Source organism: Mesocricetus auratus, unplaced genomic scaffold (assembly GCF_017639785.1).
Source record: "Mesocricetus auratus isolate SY011 unplaced genomic scaffold, BCM_Maur_2.0 Super-Scaffold_6730, whole genome shotgun sequence".
Classification (NCBI taxonomy): domain Eukaryota; kingdom Metazoa; phylum Chordata; class Mammalia; order Rodentia; family Cricetidae; genus Mesocricetus; species Mesocricetus auratus.
The window spans coordinates 48,435,112-48,457,276 of NW_024429184.1; the positions used below are offsets into that span (position 1 = coordinate 48,435,112).

The following is a 22,165-nucleotide window of genomic DNA, read 5'->3' on the forward strand; positions in this document are numbered from 1 at the left end:
CAATGTTCATGAGGGATATTGGTCTGAAGTTCTCTTTCTTAGTTGTGTCTTTGTGTGGCTTGGGGATCAAGGTTATTGAAGCCTCATAGAGAGAGTTTGGCAAAGACCCTTCTGTTTCTATTGCATGGAACACTTTGAGAAGAATTGGTATAAGTTGTTCTTTGAATTTCTGCACTGAGGCCATCTGGCCCTGGGCTTTTTTTACTTGGGAAACTTTTGATAACTACCTCTATTTCCTTAGAGGTTATATGTCTCTTTAAATCTGTTCTTGATTTAATTTTGGCCAGTGATAGCTATCCAGAAAATTGTCCATTTCCTTTAGATTTTCAAATTGTGTGGAGTACAGGTTTTCAAATTATGACCTGATGATTCCCTGGATTTCCTCAGTGTCCGATGTTATGTCCCCCTTTTCGTTTCTGATTTTGTTAATTTGCATGTTCACACTCTGTCATTTGGTAAATTTGGATAAAGGTTTGTCTATCTTGTTGATTTTCTCTCAAAGAACCAACTCTTCGTTACATTGATTTTTTTGTATTGTTTTCCTAGTCTCTGCTTTATTGATTTCAGCCCTCAATTTGATTATTTCCTGGCGTCTACTCCTCCTGGGGGAATTTGCTTCTTTGTGTTCTAGAGCTTTCAGCTGTGCTGTTTATTCTCTAGTGAAACTATCCTCTAGTTTCTTCATGTGGGCACTTAGTGCTATGAACTTCCCTCGTAGCACTGCTTTCAAAGTGTTCCATAAGTTTGGGTATGTTCCATCATTCTCATTGAATTCTATGAAGTCTTTAATTTCTTTTTTCATTTCTTCATTGACCCTGGAATGGTGCAATTGTGCATTATTCATCTTCCATGATTTTTTGGGTTTCTGCAATTTGTGTTGTTGAATTCTAATTTTAAAGCATGGTGGTCTGATAAGGTGCGTGGAGTTATTCCAATTTTTTTGTACCTGTTGAGATTTGATATGTTGCCAAGTATGTGGTTGATTTTTGAGAAGGTTCCATGTGGCGCTGAGAAGAGAGTATATTCTTTTTTATTTGGGTGGAATGTTCTATAGATGTCTGTTAATCCCAATTGGGTCATAATTTCTATTAGTTCCTATGCTTCTTTGTTAATTTTCTGTCTGGTAGTCCTGTCTAGAGGTGAGAGTGGGGTGTTGAAGTCTCTCATTATAAGTTTGTGGGGCTTTATATGTGATTTGAGTTTTAGTAATGTTTCTTTTATGAATGTGGGTGCCTTTGTATTTGGGGGATAGATGTTCAAAATAGAAACCTCACCTTGGCGGATTTCTCCTGTGATGAGTATGAAGTATCCTCCTTCATCTCTTTTGATTGATTTTATTTTGAAATCTAATTTGTTAGATATTATGATTGCTACCCCTGTTGTTTCTTGGGTCCATTTGATTGGAAAATCTTTTCCCAACCCTTAACCCTGAGGTAATGTCTGTCTTTGAGGCTGAGGTGTGTTTCTTGAATGCAACAGAAGGATGGGTTCTGTCTTTGAATCCAGTCTGTTAGCCTGTGTCTCTTTATGGGAAAGTTAAGACCATTAATATTGAGGGATATTAATGACCATTGATTGCTCATTCTTGTTTGTTTTGGAATAGGTGATAGTGGTGGAATTATATGTGGATTTCCACCTCTTGTCTTTCAGCTGTTGATAAGGTGGGTTATCTATTGCCTATGTTTTTCTGGTTGTAGTTAACTCCCTTGGGTTGGGGTTTTCCTTCCAGAATTTTCTGTAGGCCTGAATTAGTGGATACATATTGTTTAAATATGGTTTTTTCATGGAATATCTTGTTTTCTTCATCTATAAGTGATTGAAAGCTTTGCTGGGTATAGCAGTCTGGCCTGGCATCCATGGTCTCTTAGTGTTGGTACAATATCTATCCAGGTCTTTCTGGCTTCCAGAGTTCCCATGGCGAAGTCAGGTCTGATTCTGGTAGGTTTGCCTTTGTATGTTACTTGGCCTTTTTCCTTTGCTGCTCTTAATATTCTTTCTTTTCTCTGTATGTTCTGGGTTTTTACTATTATGTGGCAAGGGGATTTCCTTTTGTGGTCCACTCTATTTGATGTTCTGTAGGCTTTTTGTATGTTCATTGGCATTTCTTTGGGAAAGTTTTCTTCTATGATTTTGTTAAATATGTTTTCTGCCCCCCTTGAGGTGGATTTCTTCACCTTCTTCCATACCTATGATACTTAGGTTTGGTCTTTTCATGGTGTCTTATATTTCCTGAATATTTTGTGTTAGGAATTTGTTGGACTTAAGATTTTCTTTGGTCAATGAATCTATTTCCCCTAGTGTATCTTCAACACTTGAGATTCTGTCTCCCATGTCTTGTATTCTGCTGGTTATCCTTGTATCTGTAGTACCTGACTGTTTGCCAAGCTTTTCTATTTCCAACATTCCTTCATACTGTGGGTTTTTGTTTTGTTTTGTCTTGTTTTTTGGGGTTTTTTGTCTATTTCAGCTTTCAACCCTTGTACTTTTTTAATTGTTTCTTGTAATTTTTGATTTGTCTTTTCCTCTCTTTCTTTCATTTGTTGAAGTTTTTGCTTTGTCATTTCTTCCATTTCTTGCATTTTTTGTATTTTGGGGGTTGTGTTTTCCTTCATTTCTTGCAGTTCTTGTATTTTTTGGTTTGTTTTTTCTTCCATGTCTTTAAGGGATTTTCTCATATCTTCTTTGAGGGCCTCTATCATTTTCATGAAGTTTCTTGTAAGGTCTTTCTCATCTGCTTCTTCCACGATGGGCTATTCAGGTCTTGTGGGTGTAGATTCTCTAGTTTCTGATGGTGTCATATTGGATTTTCTGTTGGTGGGTGTGTTTTTGTATTGTCTCCTTCCCATCATTTCTTTCTGTGGGTACAAAAGGAGTCTCTTCCTCCCCTGGTTGGTATGTGGCCTCTTTCCAGTAGGTGGTAGCAGGTCCAATACCATGGTGGCTTTCCTCTTTCCTGGATAGAGGCCATCCTAGTATTGGGACCTTAGCAAACTCTGGGTAGGCTGGACCCTCACCTGTCCTGTAGGTGGAGACTGGGACTTGGAAGCTGGCAGTCTCTGGGCAGGTTGAATCCGGTCAGGCTGGGATCCGGATCCACTGTGTGCAGTCCTCAGGTCTCCAGTGTTTCTGACTCTTTCAGTTATTTATAAAGGTGTTATTTGAATGGACAATTCTCTGGAGTAAATATTATCATGTACCTGTCTCCAGGTCATAAGTAAAAAATAAACGTTCTAGGAACACAAATTTTCTCTACTATGAACACATTAGTTCTCAAACATTGTCCTTTGAACAAAGTTCTAGGAAGAGCCCAATAAACAAGTAATCAAAAATTGAAATTATCATAATCTCAGTTTTGAGGTATACTTTTAGGAATTCTAGGAAAAAACAAATCATCTTTGCATATTTCTAGCATAAGAGTTGTTACTTTTATACACATTATATTTTAGTCCAAAGATACAGCAGTCACATGTAAATTGGGGGATATTTTGGAATAAATATTCTCTGAGGACTCCTGTGTATAAGCTCTTCCCCTTCCAAGCACATTCAGCATATCGATGAACACCTTCACACACTCTTTTCACAACTACTTTTTATTATGCCCTTTGCAGGTAAGGAGCCAAGGTATGAAGTAGATTTTTCCAGGGTCATGTAATGGCAAATGCATATCAGCAATATGACCACCATTTAGCTCTGGGGTTCCTGGAGAGTCCATGGTTTTATTCCATGCCCTGTCTTCTATAGAAATGTGGGAGAGGAGAGGATGGGGTAAGAGTATCCAAAGGCCGTGAGAGCAGAGACAAAAGGAGAAATTAAAAGGAACATACAACATTTGTCATTCTGGACCTGGGCCAACTCATTTGATGTAATTTTTTTCTAGTTCTATCTATTTACCTGAAAAAATATCATGATTTCATTTTTCCTAACAGCTGAGTAAATATCTATTTGTGTGCATGTGCCATATTTAAGAAAGAACCTTAAAGGAAACAGCAACTCTATTTGGATTAATTCCCACGAAGCCATTGAACGTTCAGATGACAGAACACAAGCCTTTGCTAATGTTTAGTGGACTTCATATTTTGAAAAATATATACAATTTGACACCTCTTCCTGAAATAAAGTTACTGTTAATAGCAATATTTTTTCTTTGATTTATGTTTCAGGAGTCTGATTTTAATCATTGCAAAACAGAGTCTTATTGTATGCATTAGAAAGAAACCCATTATTGGTTTTAAACAAGCATCAAAAATAAGACTATAACCAATGGATAGAAGTAAAATAAAGCACTGAGCTCTATAGGTTTGGCAAAGTGTTAAAATGTGCTGTTAAGAGAAAATATCACTAAATATGACATTTATTTCTTTTTAAAGATTTTATTTAAATTAGAAACAAGCTTGCTTCACATGTCAATCCCATCTCCCTCTCCCTCCCCTCCTCTTCCGCCCCCCCACCAGCACCCCTAACCCTCTACCCACTCTGTTCCCCAGGGAGGGTGAGGCCCTCCATGGGGGATCTCCAGAGTCTGTCATTTCGTTCAGGGCAGGGCCTAGGCCCTCCCCCATGTGCCTAAGCTAAGAGAGCATCCCTCCATGTGGAATGGGCTCCCAAAGTTCATTTGTATGCCAGGGATAAATACTGATCTAGTACCCAAGGACCCATAGATTACCTAGGCCTTCTCACTGACACCCACATTCAGGAGGTCTGGAATAGTCCCATGCTGGCCTCCCAGCCATCAATCTGGGGTCCAAGAGCTCCCCCTTATTCAGGTTAAATATGATATTTTTAAAGACATGCATAAAATTATTTCCAACAAACAAAATAACATATTTTATCTAAATAAAATGTAGTTAAAATGCTTTTGCATTTCTTCTGCTTATTTCTTTTACAGTACACTTCATTCTTTGAGTTTAATAATTGCCTGGAGTCTCTAATGAACAAAGCGTGTATCTACAGGTGAGCATCATTGTTAAATATGAGGAAGCAGAGAAAGTGATGGCAGAACATTTTAGACAACATTGAGAAAATGACCACTGCTCAAAAATACGGGACATTTTTCTATTTTTCTATGTAGAATAAGTGCACGAGCCAAAGCACATTGGGTTATTTCAAGTCAGAGTAAATTAAGAAAGCCATAGCGGGAAAGAGGACCTATTGTATTTCCATTTAAACAGTAAGAGACAAGTTCACTCTTCCAGTCAGCTCTCCTTCTCTGATGACAATTCATGCCTAGTCTAAATTTCACTCATTTGTCATTCTGAACTTCATGAGCACAGAGACTTTCAGTCACAGTTCATCACAGCATGAAGTCCTGTGAGCCTTTCAGATATCCAGGTAAGTCAGTGTGGCATATTTTATGGGATTCAAAGTGAAGAAGTGACCCTCGAGGCATGTCTTTCACAAAGTTGACTCATACCATCTGTGCAAAGAAATGAAGACTTTTTTTTCACACTCTGTCAAGCTCATTCAAGACTCAGCAACCAGAGAACACGGGATGTCACCTTTGCTTTCTACTGCACAAATAAGAGTTGACACTTGGCAAATCTAAAGCAAGATGGCTCATTGGAGACACAGAGCAAACGAAAATGTTGAAATCAGCTGCTTTCCAGAAACAACGTCAACCCTTATTTTCCATTTATTTTCTCTGACAGAATCATTCGAACAACTGGCTACTTGCTGTTTCTTCTGCATATTAATGCCTGCATTTATTACTGGGCCTCAGACTATGAAGGAATTGGCACAACTAAATGGGTCTATAATGGTGAAGGAAACAAGTGAGTTCTAATTTTAGAGGAGATTCTTATTTATTCTTCTTAATTTTCAGTTCGGATTCATGAATTTTCATGATCCAGAATTTTCCCTGAGTTTTTATAGGCATATATTAGTTGTACATAGTAATGAATGTATTTATCATATCTTTTCATAAGGGTAGCAATTTATATTAGCCATATCCTCCTTAGTGTTGGGATTAAAGGTATGTGCCACCACACCCAGATAACATAACAACAGTTTTAAGAAAAGATCAGAAAGGTCTGTTGTTTTTTTAACCACTAGACATGCATCTATATTGCAACTTAAAAAGTTCACACTTCTTTATTGATGAGAAATTAAAATATATATCCAAGTGGGGGAGTGCATAAGGATATTCAGAGAAACTAGATAAACAACAATCAGAAGCTTCCTAGAAGCAAAGTATTTATCCATAGACCTATGGATGTCTTTGAAAACTGTAATACATACAACAAATACTACTCAGCAAATTGAATAAATAAATTATGTGGACACAAGTAACTCTCAAAACAGTAGAAAGTATCTACACAAAGCACACATATTTATATGAATTTCCAGAATAAATAAATGATCCTATTTACAATAACACCAAATGGGATTTAAAAAAACATAAAGCCAAGAGGTCCAAAGCACATACACTGAAAACTACAGTGGGAAAATAAAAGCAGGTGAAACAAAAACAAATAAATGCAATGACAACTGGGTTCATGGATTGGATAAGTGATTATCATTCAAATGTGTCCTATTCAGGCAAACCCTGGCAAAATCCAAGTGACATTTTATCTTATACCTTTCAGAAAAGTCACGTAACTGGATTGAATACATAAATATGGGACTCCAAACTATGAAATTATTAGAAGAAAGCACAGAAGGATAGCTCCATGATCTTTCTTGAGCCATGATATATTTAATATGACTCCTCAAGCACAAGCAAACAAAGATGGACACACAGATTTTCATCACATTAAAAACAAAACATTAACAAAATACAAATACAACCGACCAAACTGGAGAAAATATTCACAAACCATATACATATATAGATTAAAGTCCCAAATATGAGAAATTCATTCAATTTAATAGCAAAAGTCTTGAATAAACAAGAATTTAAATGACATTTCTTGAATTGAGACACATAGAGAAATGGCTGATGAGAACATAAAGGGTGCTTGCTCCATATCATAACTCATCTGAAAATATGTATCAAAATTACAATGCAGTATCATATTACACCAGACAGAATGACAATAATCAAAAAGGGAAAATAGGTGTTGTGGTAAACAAAGGAAAGGAAGCAGAAAAATGAGAATGTCCATCCACCATCAAGGGATTGTAAATTAGTATAGAAAACAGAATGAAAGCATCTAAAAAATGAAAACAAAAGTCTTTTTAATTATTGACATTTGAATGAGTAAGATGGTACTCAGTATAAATTTGATTTGCACTTTCCTGATGACCAATGACATTGAGGCTTTTTCCTTATACATTTGGCTATTTGAACATCTTTTCAGAAATATTTGTTTAGATTTATCCAATTTTTAATCAAATTGTTTCTTGAGTTCCTTATATATTCACAGAGGTATAATTTCTATTTTCACATTTTCTTTGTTTTGATTGACTTTTTTCAAACAATTTTTATTTAAATTAAAAATAATCTTGCTTCACATGTCAATCCCAGCTCCTTCACCCTCCCTTCCTCCCCTGGCCCCCACCAACTCCCTCACCCCCCCAATCAACCCCCACTCCACTCCCTAGGGAGTGCAAGGCCCTCCATGGGAGAATCTCCAGTCAGTCTTATCATTCAGGGCAGGGCCTGGGCCCTCCCCAATGTGTCCAGACTGAGAGAGCATCCCTCCATGTGAAACGAGCTCCCCAATTCCATTTTTAAGCCAGGGATAAAAACAGATCTACTACCCTGTGACCCATAGATTACTGAGGCCTCCTCACTGACACCCAAATTTAGGGGGGTCTGCATCAGTCCTCACAGCTATCAGTTTGCAGTACATGCCCCCTTGTTCAGGTCAGCAGGTTCTATGGGTTACACCAGCCTTGTCTTGACCCCTTTGCTCATGACTTCTCCCTCTCTGCAACCGGGTTCCAGGAGTTCAGTTCAGTGGTTAGCTATGGGTGTCTGCCTCTGCTTCCATCAGTCACTGGATGAAGGCTCTGGTATGGCATACACATTAGTCATCAATCTCATTATCCAGGAAGGACATTTAAGGTAGCCTCTCCACCATTGCTTAGTTTGCCAGTTGATGTCATTCTTGTAGGTCTCTGGAAATCTCACTAGTGACAGATCTCTCCTCAAACTTATAATGACTCCCTCTACTATGGTATCTTGCATCCTGCTCTCCTCTATTCTTCCCCGGACTCAACCTTCCTGCTCCCTCATGTCCTCCTCTCCCCTCCTCTTTTCCCCTCTTAAATTCAATCTTAAGTTCTCATATTGTTTTAACTTGGATCTATGTGTTGTCATGCATTAAAAATTTACAGAGAGTCTGCGTATTAAATCCACCAGATGGAATCTCCTTGAAAAGATTTATCTGCCTGGAGTGTAGATATTAGAGATGGACACCCTTGACTAATTAAGCTAATCCTAGAAAATCAATATGATGCCATCTAATTAAATTGCAAATCTTACCTTTGGTTGGGCATGTCTGGGTGTGCACGACATGTTTGAGAAAAGAATCCAAAAATAAACCACAAAGCATCAGGGAAGAAAATTTCCAATTAATGTAGCATTCTATTTAATATTTTAAAAGTTCAAAGCTAAGCCTTGAGACTTGGAAAATCGATGCCAACATTTCATATTTAACTGTCAGTTTTAACATCTATAAATAAGAAGGTGAAAGTAGATAATATTGTGTTTTTTCCTATTAACAGTAAAATGATGTATAATAGAACTGACCATATAGGAAAAATACTAAGTCCTTTCCCACTCTTAAGTATTTAGTTTAATAAGTTTCCTCAGTTTAAAGAAACCCACAGATTGAGGGCCTGTGACCAAAATAGATTAGGCGATAGAACACTTAAAACTGGAACTAGAAAAGTTGAAATACAATCCATAAATTTCCTTTTGTGTTTCTTCTCTTTGACAAGCTCACTGTTAGTGAGTCGAGGCTATCTGGACATTTACTCTGTGATATTTTTATTGTCTTGGCATAATGGTTCTAAACTCTCCCAAAAAAGCTAGTGGGATTTTGTTACTGTTTTTGTTGTCTTGGTTATTCCTACATCCACCAGGTTAGAAATAGCCCCTACCCTTTCAATTATATTGAATTTGAAACTAATTTACTTATAGATTTGTATTTATTTGAGTGCTAATTTCAACACCAGTTTATTTCATTCTTTATAAAATTACTCTTCTTAGTATTTGAAAATGGTTACCTTTGTTCAAAGACTAACACAGTCACAAAGTACTAAAGTGTTCCTGCTCTGTGTGACTCACTAGACAAAGAAATAAAACATGTTTTTAATTTATTATTGATTGGTTTTAGGATGCATGCATGCACACATATGAAGGTCAAGGCAAAACTTTATGGAAGCATTTCTCTGTTTCTGCCTTTACATGAGCTCCAGGGATTGACATCAGGGTCTCAGACTTGTAGACAAGGACTTTTTCCACTGAGCAGCCTCTTGAGCCACCCCCATGCTTTAATTTAATATTTTAATTCATCTATAAAGTGGAAGTTTTCATTATGGGATCTTTTTTAGCATACTTCATTTTTGTTAGTTTTTCATCCACCATCTTCCTCTCCACTTCTCTGTCCCTCTTCCTCATTGTACTCTTTCGTGCCTTATTTTCTTTCCTCTTCCACTTAATATCTCATGTGTTCCATTGTCTTCCCCAACCCTCTCCTTAAAGACTCTTTTTTCATCTCATGGGCTCTTTCTAGCTAGTATCATGGTATTTATCAACATTAACTCTACCTCGATGTATATATTAAATAGTTAGAGGTTAGGATCTGCATATGTGAGAAAGAACATACAGTTTGTATCCTTATGAGGTTGAGTCACCTCACTACATTTAGTGGTTTTCAGTTCCACTCATTTTTCTGATAATTTAATTAATTTTTCTTTATAGTCAAATAAAATTTAGCCTTATGATATACATTTTCATTATTCATTCATCTCCTAGTAGAAATCCATGTGTATTCTATTTCTTGTTCGTTTCAAATAGAATACAGAATCCTTTGAGAACATACCTAGGAGTAATACAACTGGGTCATTTAGTACTTCTGTTTTAAAAATAACAGTTGAACTAAGGCAGAATGTTGTATAAAGTTCTCATCTGCCATGAATGCCAGAAAAAAATAGTAATTTGGATCCAATGAATTGAATGTCTATCTATAAAGAATTTGGATTTTCAAATTTATTTTATTAATTCCTTGAGAATTTTATACAACATATTGCGATCTTAATTCATTTGTCACTCCTCTCTCTAACTCCACTCATATCCACCTGATCTCCCTGTCACCACTAACTTAATGTCTTTTGTGAAAAATAAAAAATAAAATCATGATCTCCAATTTGTGTTGCCTGTATATTCCTAGGTTTTGGGACTATCCACTAGTCTACCAACCAAGACCCTCATGCTTAAACAGAAGTGATTCCTTCCCCCAAGAAGCCATCCTCTATCTGCAGCTCCTGAGTCAGGAGTAAAGCTCAAGAATACCTTCTTGCTCATTGCTAGAATGTTAACTGGCTTGATCTTATGCTGATGTCTGAAGGCAACCACAGTTGCCTGGAACTCAAGAGCTCAGCAGTCTGTCATGTCCAGAAGAAACTTTTTCACTCTGGTCCTCCAATATCTGGTTATTAAACTCGTTCTTTTCCCCTCTTCCACATGTAGGAAGTTTTTTAAGGATACAGTAGGAATGCCTGACCCAGGCTGGGTTATCAGAGCTAAGTAATTTTATTTGGCGTTCTTCAGTCTTGAAGTTCTAAATAAATAACCTATTCCATCCAAGAGTTGTTTCCTTACTAAGAAAAGAGTTCTCATCTCTTCTCACATTTGCATATTTATTAATATAATAAAAATGTGTAGAAAAGATAGTGAGCAAATTTATCTGTTCTAGTTTTCATTTATGTAAACAATTAGCTCTAAATTATAGAGTTATCTCATCAACATAAACCTCCTTGGTCTACATAATATTCTCCACATGTTATTAGTTGGTAACTGAAATTTTTATTACATTTATTTGTTTTAGCAGGAAGGGAGATACCATAATGTGCATCTGGAGTTCTCCTTCTCCTATGTTGACTCAAAGTTATTGAACTCAGGTTGTCAGGCTTGTCGGCGATTACCTTTACCTGTTGAGCCAGCTCATCAGTCCTGGTTTGGCAATTTAAAGATAACCTCAAATTCTTTGCCATCGCTCTCAGTGAAGGACGGAGTCACATATGCCTTCCAAAAATTCAAACTAGGGATTTGCTTAACAAATATAATGGCTAGAAATTAAGCTGTTTTGAGATTTCTGGATTAAACGGTCTTTTTTATCTTCTTCTTGAGCTATGATCACTCTAGGGGAAACAGCTGCCATTAAGAAGTCTATGAACTTATCTATTATGTTTTCTGATTTTTATGTCCCTATGGGCTTAGTGCGTGTGTGTATGTGTGTGTGTGTGTGTGTGTGTGCGTGTGTACATTTGTGTTGTTTTTATCCTGCTTTGTCTGCTTTCTTTATGTTATTATGGTTTGTTTGTTTGTTAGACCATTAATTTTCCAAAAAGAGAGAGAGAAAAAAGGTATGGAGTTGAATGGGTAGGGATGTAGGGATGATCACTGAGGATATGAGGGGAAAGCATATGGAAAAAAATATTTCCATTAGAAAAAGACGTCCATGTGCCTTGAGGCAGAATATGAGGAAGTTCAATTTAGTCATATGAAGAAGATAAATAGAAAGTTATGCTGCCATCCCCAACCAGACCAGCACAAGCTTAGACATGTAAGAGAAGAAGCTTCCTTGAGCACTCCAAGGAGAGATCAAATAAAGAAAAACACAGAAACCCAGACAATAGTAAGACTCAAGGGACAAGGCAGCTGACCTCAAATACATGTTCCCAGATGTCTCCAACCATCCCAATCACTCCATAAGAAAGCCCATTCATTGTAAAACATAGTCAGCACATCTATGATAACTCTTATACAAATCTCTCACCCAAAATACAGAAACCTGATAAAGTAGGTCATTAAATTTGGAAACAGTAAATACCCTCCTTCGGTTTGACAGTTTTGTCATGTCCTAGTGTTTATTAAGAAGTTTACAATAGTACACACAGTGTTTGCAAGTTCCTGCATGTATAAACTTTGTGTGTAAGCAAAACGGTATTATAATGATATGTAAAGGAAAACCTATGCATCTTTTTTACAGGTATCTGAGATGTTATTATTGGGCAGTCCGAACATTAGTTACTATTGGGGGCCTTCCAGAGCCACAGACTTCATTTGAAATTCTATTTCAACTCTTGAATTTTTTTTCTGGAGTTTTTGTGTTTTCCAGCTTAATTGGTCAGGTAAGCACACAATGAATCACTGGAACAAAATATATTCATTTTTAAAAGGCTAATAAATATTTATAAATTTTATGGAGGAAATATTGAAATCTATAGTTCTTTTTTCCATTCTTCCTCCTCTTCCTTTTTTTACCACCTTTCACAGATTTAATGGTGTGGGATAGAAGGCCCTTAGACCAACATTACAACATTGACTTTTTTTGCTTTGAGACACTCTTGAAATGTAGTCTAGGCTAGCCTCAAACTCCTGGTCCTCTTTCCTGTCATTGAAGAGTGAATTCACATTCTAAGCCCTAGAATTACATATCAATGTCATCATACCCAAATGTTTTTCCTTTTTAGCCATTAGACCTTCCAGAAGACCTGCTGGTCAAGTTTGTTAGGATATAAACCCTTTGAGTTTACAGTCAAAACATTATGATTCATAATATGTAGCAGAATCTAGAATGTGAGACGGGTATTTCATGGAGCATATATTATTGCATAGCATTGTGGCAAAGCATACAATGCAAAGCGGGCCTGTGATGTTTGCGAACCAAGGCTGCAGTGAAGTTGTGCAGTACAGCATGGGCAAGTCCTACCAGAGACACCTCAGACTCATTACATATTTTATTTGAATTAATTCTTGGTCATTATGCATTCAGAGACCTTTTATTGTTTCCATTTTGCAGCCCCCACATGCAGTTATGAAACTCACATAATGCATGATTTAAGACACTGAGTACTATATCACAAAATCAATAAACCCACTAGAAAAGCTATTGATTCTTAACATGCTCACGGTAGTATGGATAAAATTCACTCTATAACAATAACTACTAACCATGATATTTGATACTGCTCAAAAATTGTCAGAACTCAAATAATGCATCTATTAATGGTAAGTGTCTGCTAAACATGACAGATGGCAGAGGACTTTAGAAGCCCTCTATTTTTCAGAAAAGAGAAACCTCTTAGGTTCCATGGAGCAGATGCAGGTGAGGCATTTTCAAGAGCCAAGTTGTATTCAGTTGTCATCAATAGGAAGTTCAGTTCATCAAAATTAGTTACGAAAATATGTCAGTGGTAAAACATGGAATATGTTTGAGATCCAGAAGGTAATAATGAGACAAACAACCTTTGGAAGTAAGAAACAAGTGCAAGAATAAAATATTTTAAGAATTTTGAGTGCTAAATTTGAGTTTTACCTTGACAGCAACGGGAAGCAGTCTAGAGAGGGTATTGAACATGGAGATCCAAGGTTATTTATAATATGAACCAAAAGGGCCAGTGTTTTTAAATATGCATTTTATTATTACTTAGATGTGGTAAGTCTAACAGATCAAGGACAATTGTTACTGGAAGGATTAATTTGCTATGCTTAAAAGGAGAGAGCATACCATGATAATGAGGATGTTGAGCAAAATAAGTAATTACTGGGGAGGGGGAGCTACATCTGATTAAACATTAAGGTTAGCTAACTTGAATAACTTCATCAGGCTTTGAGATGTCAGTCTATTGGTCTGGAGCCTAATACTGCCATGTGTAACAAGTCGTGTGTTAAATGTGGGAGACTATGTGAGGGCTATATAAAGAAAAGGAATTATGGATTAGTTAATTTGAATTATAAAAAGCACTCTCAGAAGAATTGGGTCACTGTCTTGCAGAAATTGACTGTGGTCATCAAATGCAATCAAGGCTGTAGGTCAGCAAGCCTCCAAATACAAGCATATAAATATACAGAAAATAGACAGGCAGTTATTGTCAGTGCAAAGAGGCATATCAACTTCAGCTTAGGCATGTTAATGGACTATATAGGGAAATTGGAACAACTCCATTTTTTAAAAAACATTTAGGTATTGGAAAATATTGGAATATTTGGAATGTTGAAATTTTGGAACATCAAGAAGTTAAAGATCATAAGGGTAAATTATCATAGCAATGGATGGGGACAATTATTAATGGTAATACTAAGCTAGCTGGAGCAATTTTCAATTTCAATTAAATATAATGAAACAGCAAAAATGCATTATGTCATAATACATCATAAAATCAGTGTGGGGTGCATTCATTTTTATGGATGAGGAGGCTTTAAAGAATTTAAGGGGTTGGGTAGCGTGTAGTGCCAAACACCTTTAACACTGACTCAGCACATGAGAGGCTGAGTCAGGAAGACTTCTGTGAGTTCAAGGCCAGCCTGATCTACAAAGCAGGTTCCAGAACAGGCAGAGCTACATAGTGAGGCCCTGTCTCAAAACCAGAAAGATATTAAGAGGCATTGCAATTAATACTGTCTTAAAATAAAGCAATGTGTAAAAAATGAATGGTCAAAGCCCTTGGTGTATGCAAAGCAATTTCCAAAAGACAAGAAAAGTATGTATCTGCCCTGTAATGTCAGCAGTTGGGAAGCAGAAGCAAGAGCAGGGAAAAGTTCAAAGCAACCCAGTCCACATAGCAAATTCCATCTCAGCCAGGGCTGAATTGTAGAATCTGTCTCAAAAAGCAATAAAGAGAGATAAGGGGAAATGATGTCTGCCGGCAGAGTGAGTCACTCACCACTGGATGCTTCCCTTGAACAGCCACCGCTGCACCACTTGACTCAGACTCAACTTTAGACTATCTGAACCACAAAAATGCATCTCAATAGCTCTTGTGGTGATTCTTATGCATATGATAATCTAATAAGTGTAGTTCACCTGCCTTTCAGTAGGATTTGAAGATCTAACCTGAGAAAGAAACACCGGAAACTGTGGTGCTCAAATATACAAGAGAGTAAAGTTGGAGATAAAGACTTGCACCTTAAGCTCTTAGAGGGAATAAAAGATGCTAGGAAGCAAACAGTTGAAACAAAAGTAAGACAACCTGAAACAAAATCTCTATGTCTCCATGTATTCAAAACCTATGTATATGATCATACCAGAGACTGTGCCTTAAAGTTAACAATCATTTTTCACTCCTGAATTCCACTCTCTAGTAAAACTTACAAATCCTGGCATTATCTAACTCTCCAACCATGATATGCTTCTATAGACTGGAACTCGTTGTGGAATACATATTGTCCTCATTTCCTACATCAATGAAACCCATCACTGCTAAAGGACAGTACATAAGACGCTCAGATGAATATACTACAACTCTTTGTGCCCTCAATACCATTTAAAACCACCTAACTGTTTCCTGGATTCCAGCAAACACTCTGGTTAAATCTCTCAGCCCAACCTCTAATAAATATATCATGTCTGACAGCCTTGGACAACTGGCTAATGTGGCTGGTGGCACATGAAAAGGAAAGAGAAGATGGAAGAGTTGAGGTTGTAGAATAGTTGGAGAGCCATTGAAGAATAATGGATGTAAAAGGACTGTCTGTATAGCTCTTAGCAAATACTTTTGTGAAGAAGTAGATTCAATTACTTCTAAAACTGTAAACTGAGGAAGCATCACGATGAAAGGTATTTGAGCCATACTTAAAAAAATACAAGTAGGTTTTTTTTCCACAAGCTGAAAAGGCTCCACAGCTACTAGAATGAATGTGTAAAGTATTAGTGTGAAAGTGAGGTCTGGCTTTCCTCCCATAATAAACCCACAGTCAAAGCAAATTTATAAGCACTTGCTTCTCTCTATGTGAGAGGAAGAGCCGAGCAATATATCTTTTTTGTGCTGAGACCTTAAAGATCAGCTTTTAACCTAGAGTGGGTTTTTATGGCTGAGTTATAAACATTCGAGAACTAAACCTGACAGTTCCTTAAGGATTGTCACAGTGCAGACAACGCTTCAGTAATTTCAGCACATTTCAACTTCTGCTGAATACTGTGCCTTGAGCATGATAAGATTTGATTTTATCTGTCTAAACAACACAAAAGGAAGAACAGAAGCTGAAATTGCATGATGAGTTGAGCCTATAGAGCCAGCCACCCTGGCTGATCTGTGAAGGGTACTTTCATAGAAAGACTCGTCAAAATCGACTAGCCATTCTGCAGGATAATTGCTCAATTCTCATTACACTTCCCTTGCATCTGTGCAGGGATTATAGTGGCTTTAAAATGTCAACTATCATTTTCATGGTAACATATAACTATGTGAAGATTATGTTCAGTCACCTGCATTATGAGACTAAAGCCCCACAAAAATCTCACACGATTGGTATAATGGGCCTTATTTATCAGTGAGATAATTTGAATTCCAACATTTTATTAGGACCCGATGTCAGCATGTTAAAGTCAGACAATCAAGGCAATAGGCAGGCATGTTGTGTAAGGACAAGCAATTCAGGTGTGAATGACCATGTTTATGCTCTTAGATGCGTGATGTAATTGGAGCAGCAACAGCCAATCAACACAACTTCCTTGTCTACATGGACCATATCATTGACTACATGAACAAATACTCTGTTCCTCAGAGTGTGCAATATCGAGTTCGGGCTTGGCTGGAATATACATGGAACTCTCAGAGAATACTAGGTGAGCATGGCAAATGATAGCTTACATTACTGTAAACCTTATCACACAATAAAAATTATGTGAAGTAAAAGAGGAGATGTTTGGATTTGAATAAGAGGTTGAAAAACTGATCCCTTAGACATTAATTTAATATGAATGATTTTTCTTAAATGTAGATCCATATTTTAAGGCAAATCTAGGAAGAGAAAGGTTAAATTTTACCAGGTGCCTACCACATGCTAGGAATTACACAGTTTGTTTCACATCACACACACACACACACACACACACAGGAAATTGGGTGTCATTGACCTCTTTTCAGAGACAAGGAAATAACAGAGGTCCTAAGCACAAAATTTGGCCAAGGACTCATAACTGGGACTGAGCCCTGAATATGTTCTCCAAACTCATCTTCTGTCTGTGACAGCTTCTCTTCCTGGAAGCAGAGTGTGCAGGAAAAGGCGCAAGCTTCCAGGCCACTTCCGTTGCACGGCATGGTTTTCAGTTAGTTCTAAGAGACCCTTATTTATCAATGTTGCCTGCTCTGCAACTACAGCACTGGAGCTCAAAAGCATAACCTTTCCTAAAACATATGGGCCAGTTGACAACAAATTAAATTTTTAGTTTCTTTTATAAAAATAAGAATTATTATTCCTGAGATGTCAACACAAAGCTACTTCCTTTAGTGGAAATAAAAGATTCTCAAATCACACTTTTTCCTCAGAGAAGGAAGTGTCTGCTGGTTCTGGTCATAGGACTTTCCTCTACCAATCTGTCACTGAGAAGAAACTACAATCTCCTAGAAGGATCAGAGCACCATGTCCCTTCTCTTTAGTGTCCGCAGATACTCATGAGAGCAATTCTAGCAGGAAAGAAAGTAAAAAGAGTGGCTCCTGGTAGCAGCCACAGATTCTGACTCAACTCTGGCTTAGTGGATAACTGGAGACAAATAACCCTCAGAAACAAAAATCTGTTCTTTAAAGACTATCTTATTTTAGTTTGTGTGTACGTGTGAGGACCTGCCATGTATTATGTGCACTGGGTGCATTCCTGGTGCCTGCAAAAGCCATAAAATGGCTCCAAATCCCCCAAACTGGAGTTACAGATAGTTGTGAGCTACCATATAGATACAGAACTTAATCCAGGTTCTCTGCAAAAATAGCAAGTGCTCTATACCACTGGGCCCTCTGTCTGCCCTCAAGCTATGTTTTTATATGAAAGATGGCATGGAATCCTTTGGAGACAGAGGTATGTGAATCTCTGTGAGTTGAAGGCTAGCTACTCCACTTTGGAAGTTCCAGGCCAGCCAAGACTATATGATGAGACTGTCTCAAAGAAAGCACATAGCTTTTTAAAAAAATTCAAGATAATGCATCCTCATGAACCCTGAACATACTTGATATTAAGAATGGGCAACTTTTTAATTAATCTCCGACTGGAGATCAGTCTGCGGGTCTGTCATTTAATCACATATAGGAAAAAATCCATAATGTATTCAGATTCATTATTGGGTTAATAAGCAACTAAGCAACAATAATTTAAATTATTCACTTAGTACATTTCTCATTAGATTATGTTCCCAGTTGAGATTTCTAATAATTTGCTAAATCCATTAAGTCATTTACATTCTCTCTGAGTTTAAATTATTTGAGTTTTTTTCCATCTTCAAAGTAGAAATGAACGTCTGGCCATAGGATTGTTATAAAGGTCAAATAAGATAATGGACAAGACAGACCTCCATATGCCTTCAAATACCACCTACACTCATTGCCATTTGTCATCCCTAGGCTGATGGGGCTGGCAGAAACTAGAACTAAATCCTTTCCCCATCTCAGCCTGTTCACTAACCTTTGTCTCAAGGCAATTAAATGTAATATCTTAAAGTTTCAAAAATAATGTTCTAGAATATTCAGTATGCCATTTGTAGTTAAAATACTTCATTCCAGTCAGGCTCGAGAGATGGCTCAATGATTAAGAGCACTAGCTGCTTTTCCAGAGGTCCTGAGTTCAATTACCAGCAACCATGTGGTAGCTCACAACTATCTATAGTGGGATCTGACCCCCTTTTCTGGTATAAAGTTGTACATGCATTCATATACATAAAACAAATAAATAGATCTTTATACTTCATTGCTCTCATGAATAAAATGGCACGGTTACAATGTATGAAAGGCTAGGTATGGTAGAGTTGCCTGCAATTCCAGAACTTGGGAGGGCCCGGCAGGAAGTTTTCTGTGACATCAAGGTCAACCTGTCTCTCAAAGGAAGAAAAGAACATGTCTGAAGCTCCAATGCAATGAAGATAAAGGAAGAGGACCACTAGAGCCCATCAGCCAACTAATCTAGACAGTAAATGCCAAGGTCAATGAGAGAACCTATCTAAAAAATCAGAGTGAGGACCAATCAAGGAAGAAGCTCACATGGCACATAAACACACAAGTGTGCAGGGCTGGAGAGATGGCTCAGAGGTTAAGAGCATTGGCTGTTCTTCCAGAGGACCTGAATTCAATTCCCAGCCTGCCTCACAACCATCTGTAATGAAATCTGGCACCCTCTTCTGGCTTGCAGGCATACAGACAGACACCATATACATAATAAATAAATAAATCTAAAAAAGGTTAAAAAAAAAAACACAGGTGGGCCAGGCGTTGGTGGTGCACGCCTTTAATCCCAGCACTTGGGAGGTAGAGGCAGGCGGATCTCTGTGAGTTCGAGGCCAGGCTAGACCAACAGCCTCCAAAACAGAGAAACCCTGTCTCGTAAAAAACCAAAAAAAAAAAAAAAAAAAAAAAAACCACAGGTGTGCATGAGCGCACTCATACGGTCTTGATAAGTATGTAAGCTGATATTCACAATAAAACACACTGAATTTAAGATATAATGATTTATAAAAACCTTTGCATTTTGGTATCTTCATTTTCAATATTTTTCTACTTACTCTTTGGTGAATTGTTGTACTAATTATTCTGCTTTTGGGTAAATGTGCTTATTTTTACAAAGATGAGACCACCTTGCTTGAGAACCTACCAACAGCAATGCGATTATCTCTTGCCATTGACACAAACTTCAGCATCATCAACCAAGTAGAGTTGTTCAAGGCAAGTACTTTTATAATAGAAAAATACAATATCAATTTCTTTGTAAACCTCTAAGTTCTTACTATATATATGTAATTCTTGGGGTTTTTCTTTTTAATTTTTATTGCAATTTATTAACTTATTTGTTCTGTGTGCACATGTGGGAGATTTGGAGGAACACACATGTGCCAAGGCATGCATGTGGCAATCAGAAGGAAATTTACAAGAGTCGGTGGGCCTCAGAAGGCAAACTGAGGTAAACAGACTTGGCAGCAGGTGCTTTTATCTGCTGAGCTATCTCACTGTTCCTGCCTTATGTTCTAACAAAGTCAAAATAACCTGGACAATTTACAAGAATCAAAAAGATTATGAGTCCCTGCTCAACAGACAACTTGCTCTTTAGAAGCCTCTCTGTTCTAATTAGTGTCAAGGAAGAGAAGTTCTTCAGACAAGTTCTTCAGACTCTTCTTGCATAAATTTAAATTTAATTAAACTCCACTGCTCTGTCTTTGCTAACACGTGCATCACCTTCCATTTATGATGTGCCTTAGCAAAGTATTATGAATCAAGTTCCCAGATCACTCCAAGTTGGCCTATTCATGTAACTATTACTAATGCTTTACACTTAGCTTCTTTTTTTCTTTAAGGAAAAGCCTTGCAGTATAGCATTAGACAGCCTAGAATCTGCAATAATAAAATAAACCAATTTTAGGATGGTTTGAATGATGGTGTCATCATCAAAATTCATGCTGAAATTCAATTCCTATATTAAGAGGTATGGCCTTGGGCTAGTGACTGAGTCATAAAATTCTATCTTCTTGCTATATGTCTTTTTCTAGGGAGGCATGAGTGTTTATTCACTCCAGGCAGGGCAATGATCACAGACAAAATGATTCTGCCCAAGTGTAGCCTAGGAAACCAGTGAGTTTGTAGGATTTGCTTGCACAAACAAGTTACCTTAAGAAGCATGAGTCGCTCAACAGCAGTTGCACGACAAGAAAGCCCACCCCAGCATCATTGATGGCTCACAAAAGCTGAATCTCTGAAGTTGCCTACTCAACTTCTAAGCATCTCCTCTTCCCCAGCAACTGCTGACTGTTTATATAACCTTGCAGACAAGTCCTTCTGAGCTTCATGAGTCTTACAAGTTCTGTGAGCCTTATAAGTTTCATTGCCTTCTTTTTTGAGTACCCTCCTGTCTCAAGGAAGGACTGTTGAAATTTGCACAAATAGACTAAGATCTGTTTGTTTGGAATAATAAATTCCTGCGTGGAAATGCCATGTAAACAATTTAATTTCCTAATCTTGTGTTCCTGGGAGAGATTCAAGTCCGAACAATAACTTAGACCTGTACATATATTGATGTCTTTTAAGCATGATATCAGTGTGAACACTGAATTCCAGGAAAGATAGAAAAGAAAACATAATCCATGCAGAAGCATATGTCTTGAAATACATAATTACTACATCTAGCCAGAAGATGAAAGAATAGAAGCTGTGTGGTGAGATTCCTAGGCAGAGTTACTCCAGACAACCACTGACTGACTCTGTATGTTACTAGTAGCAGGCCACTATCCAAGGACTCTTCACTGTGGTCAGCTCTAGATTTCCATCAGGATTATGGTAAAGTTATAAAGGGTGTGATGATAACCAAGTTTCCAGATGACACAAAACAGAAAAGAATAATCCTGATTGTCATGACTTTAAATTATAAATTTCTCAATTAAATATTTTTAACAATGAACAAAGCCAAAACTGACAGCAACAAGTGAGAAAGTAAAATTTAGAATTTACAAATCAAATTGAATATTTCAAATGTTAAAAAGATCACTAGTTCTTTAAGAATTCTTTTTAGATCTAGGAAGTTTACTGACTCCAAACTGCCGAATCGGAATTATAGGCAAGATTGTCTTAAATTTTTACCTATATAGGTTTTGTTGTTTACTTAAACTACATGAAGTCTTACATACCAGGTCATGAATAATAAGTTTTAAGAATGACAATGAATTTGAAACTTTTCAGATGTGAGAGAAGGGACTGAGGAGTAGGACAACTGAGATGACAGAAATCTGATCAACAATTGCTTCTAGAGGGGAGTCAGGAATGAAGATCTCAAACAGGAATGTGTCTATAGTACACAGCACAGTTTCTGACAGACAACAGTTGTGAGACTTCTCTCCCATAGTATATAGGCAGTTAACAATTGTTGTGGGGAGGAAGGCAACTTGGAGTTGACATAGTTGACTCTGTTTAGCAACTCACCTACTGCTCCCCTAAGCAGCACAATTAAAGTCTGGACAAGAGTGGAGTTGTTGTCATTGTTATTCTTGCTGCTGCTGCTGTTTTTACTGGTTGTTGTTGGGCTAGCATCCC

General features: G+C 37.3%; 1 protein-coding gene across 1 annotated transcript in view; it reads left to right on the forward strand.

Annotated features, from left to right (window-relative positions):
* Positions 1-22,165, forward strand: part of Cngb3 (cyclic nucleotide gated channel subunit beta 3) — a 168,116-nt gene that overhangs the window by 104,279 nt on the left and 41,672 nt on the right. The window contains 5 exon segments of the mRNA XM_005066722.1: positions 4,886-4,950; positions 5,646-5,768; positions 12,159-12,300; positions 16,577-16,736; positions 19,716-19,813. Coding sequence (XP_005066779.1) covers positions 4,886-4,950; positions 5,646-5,768; positions 12,159-12,300; positions 16,577-16,736; positions 19,716-19,813 — 588 coding nt within the window.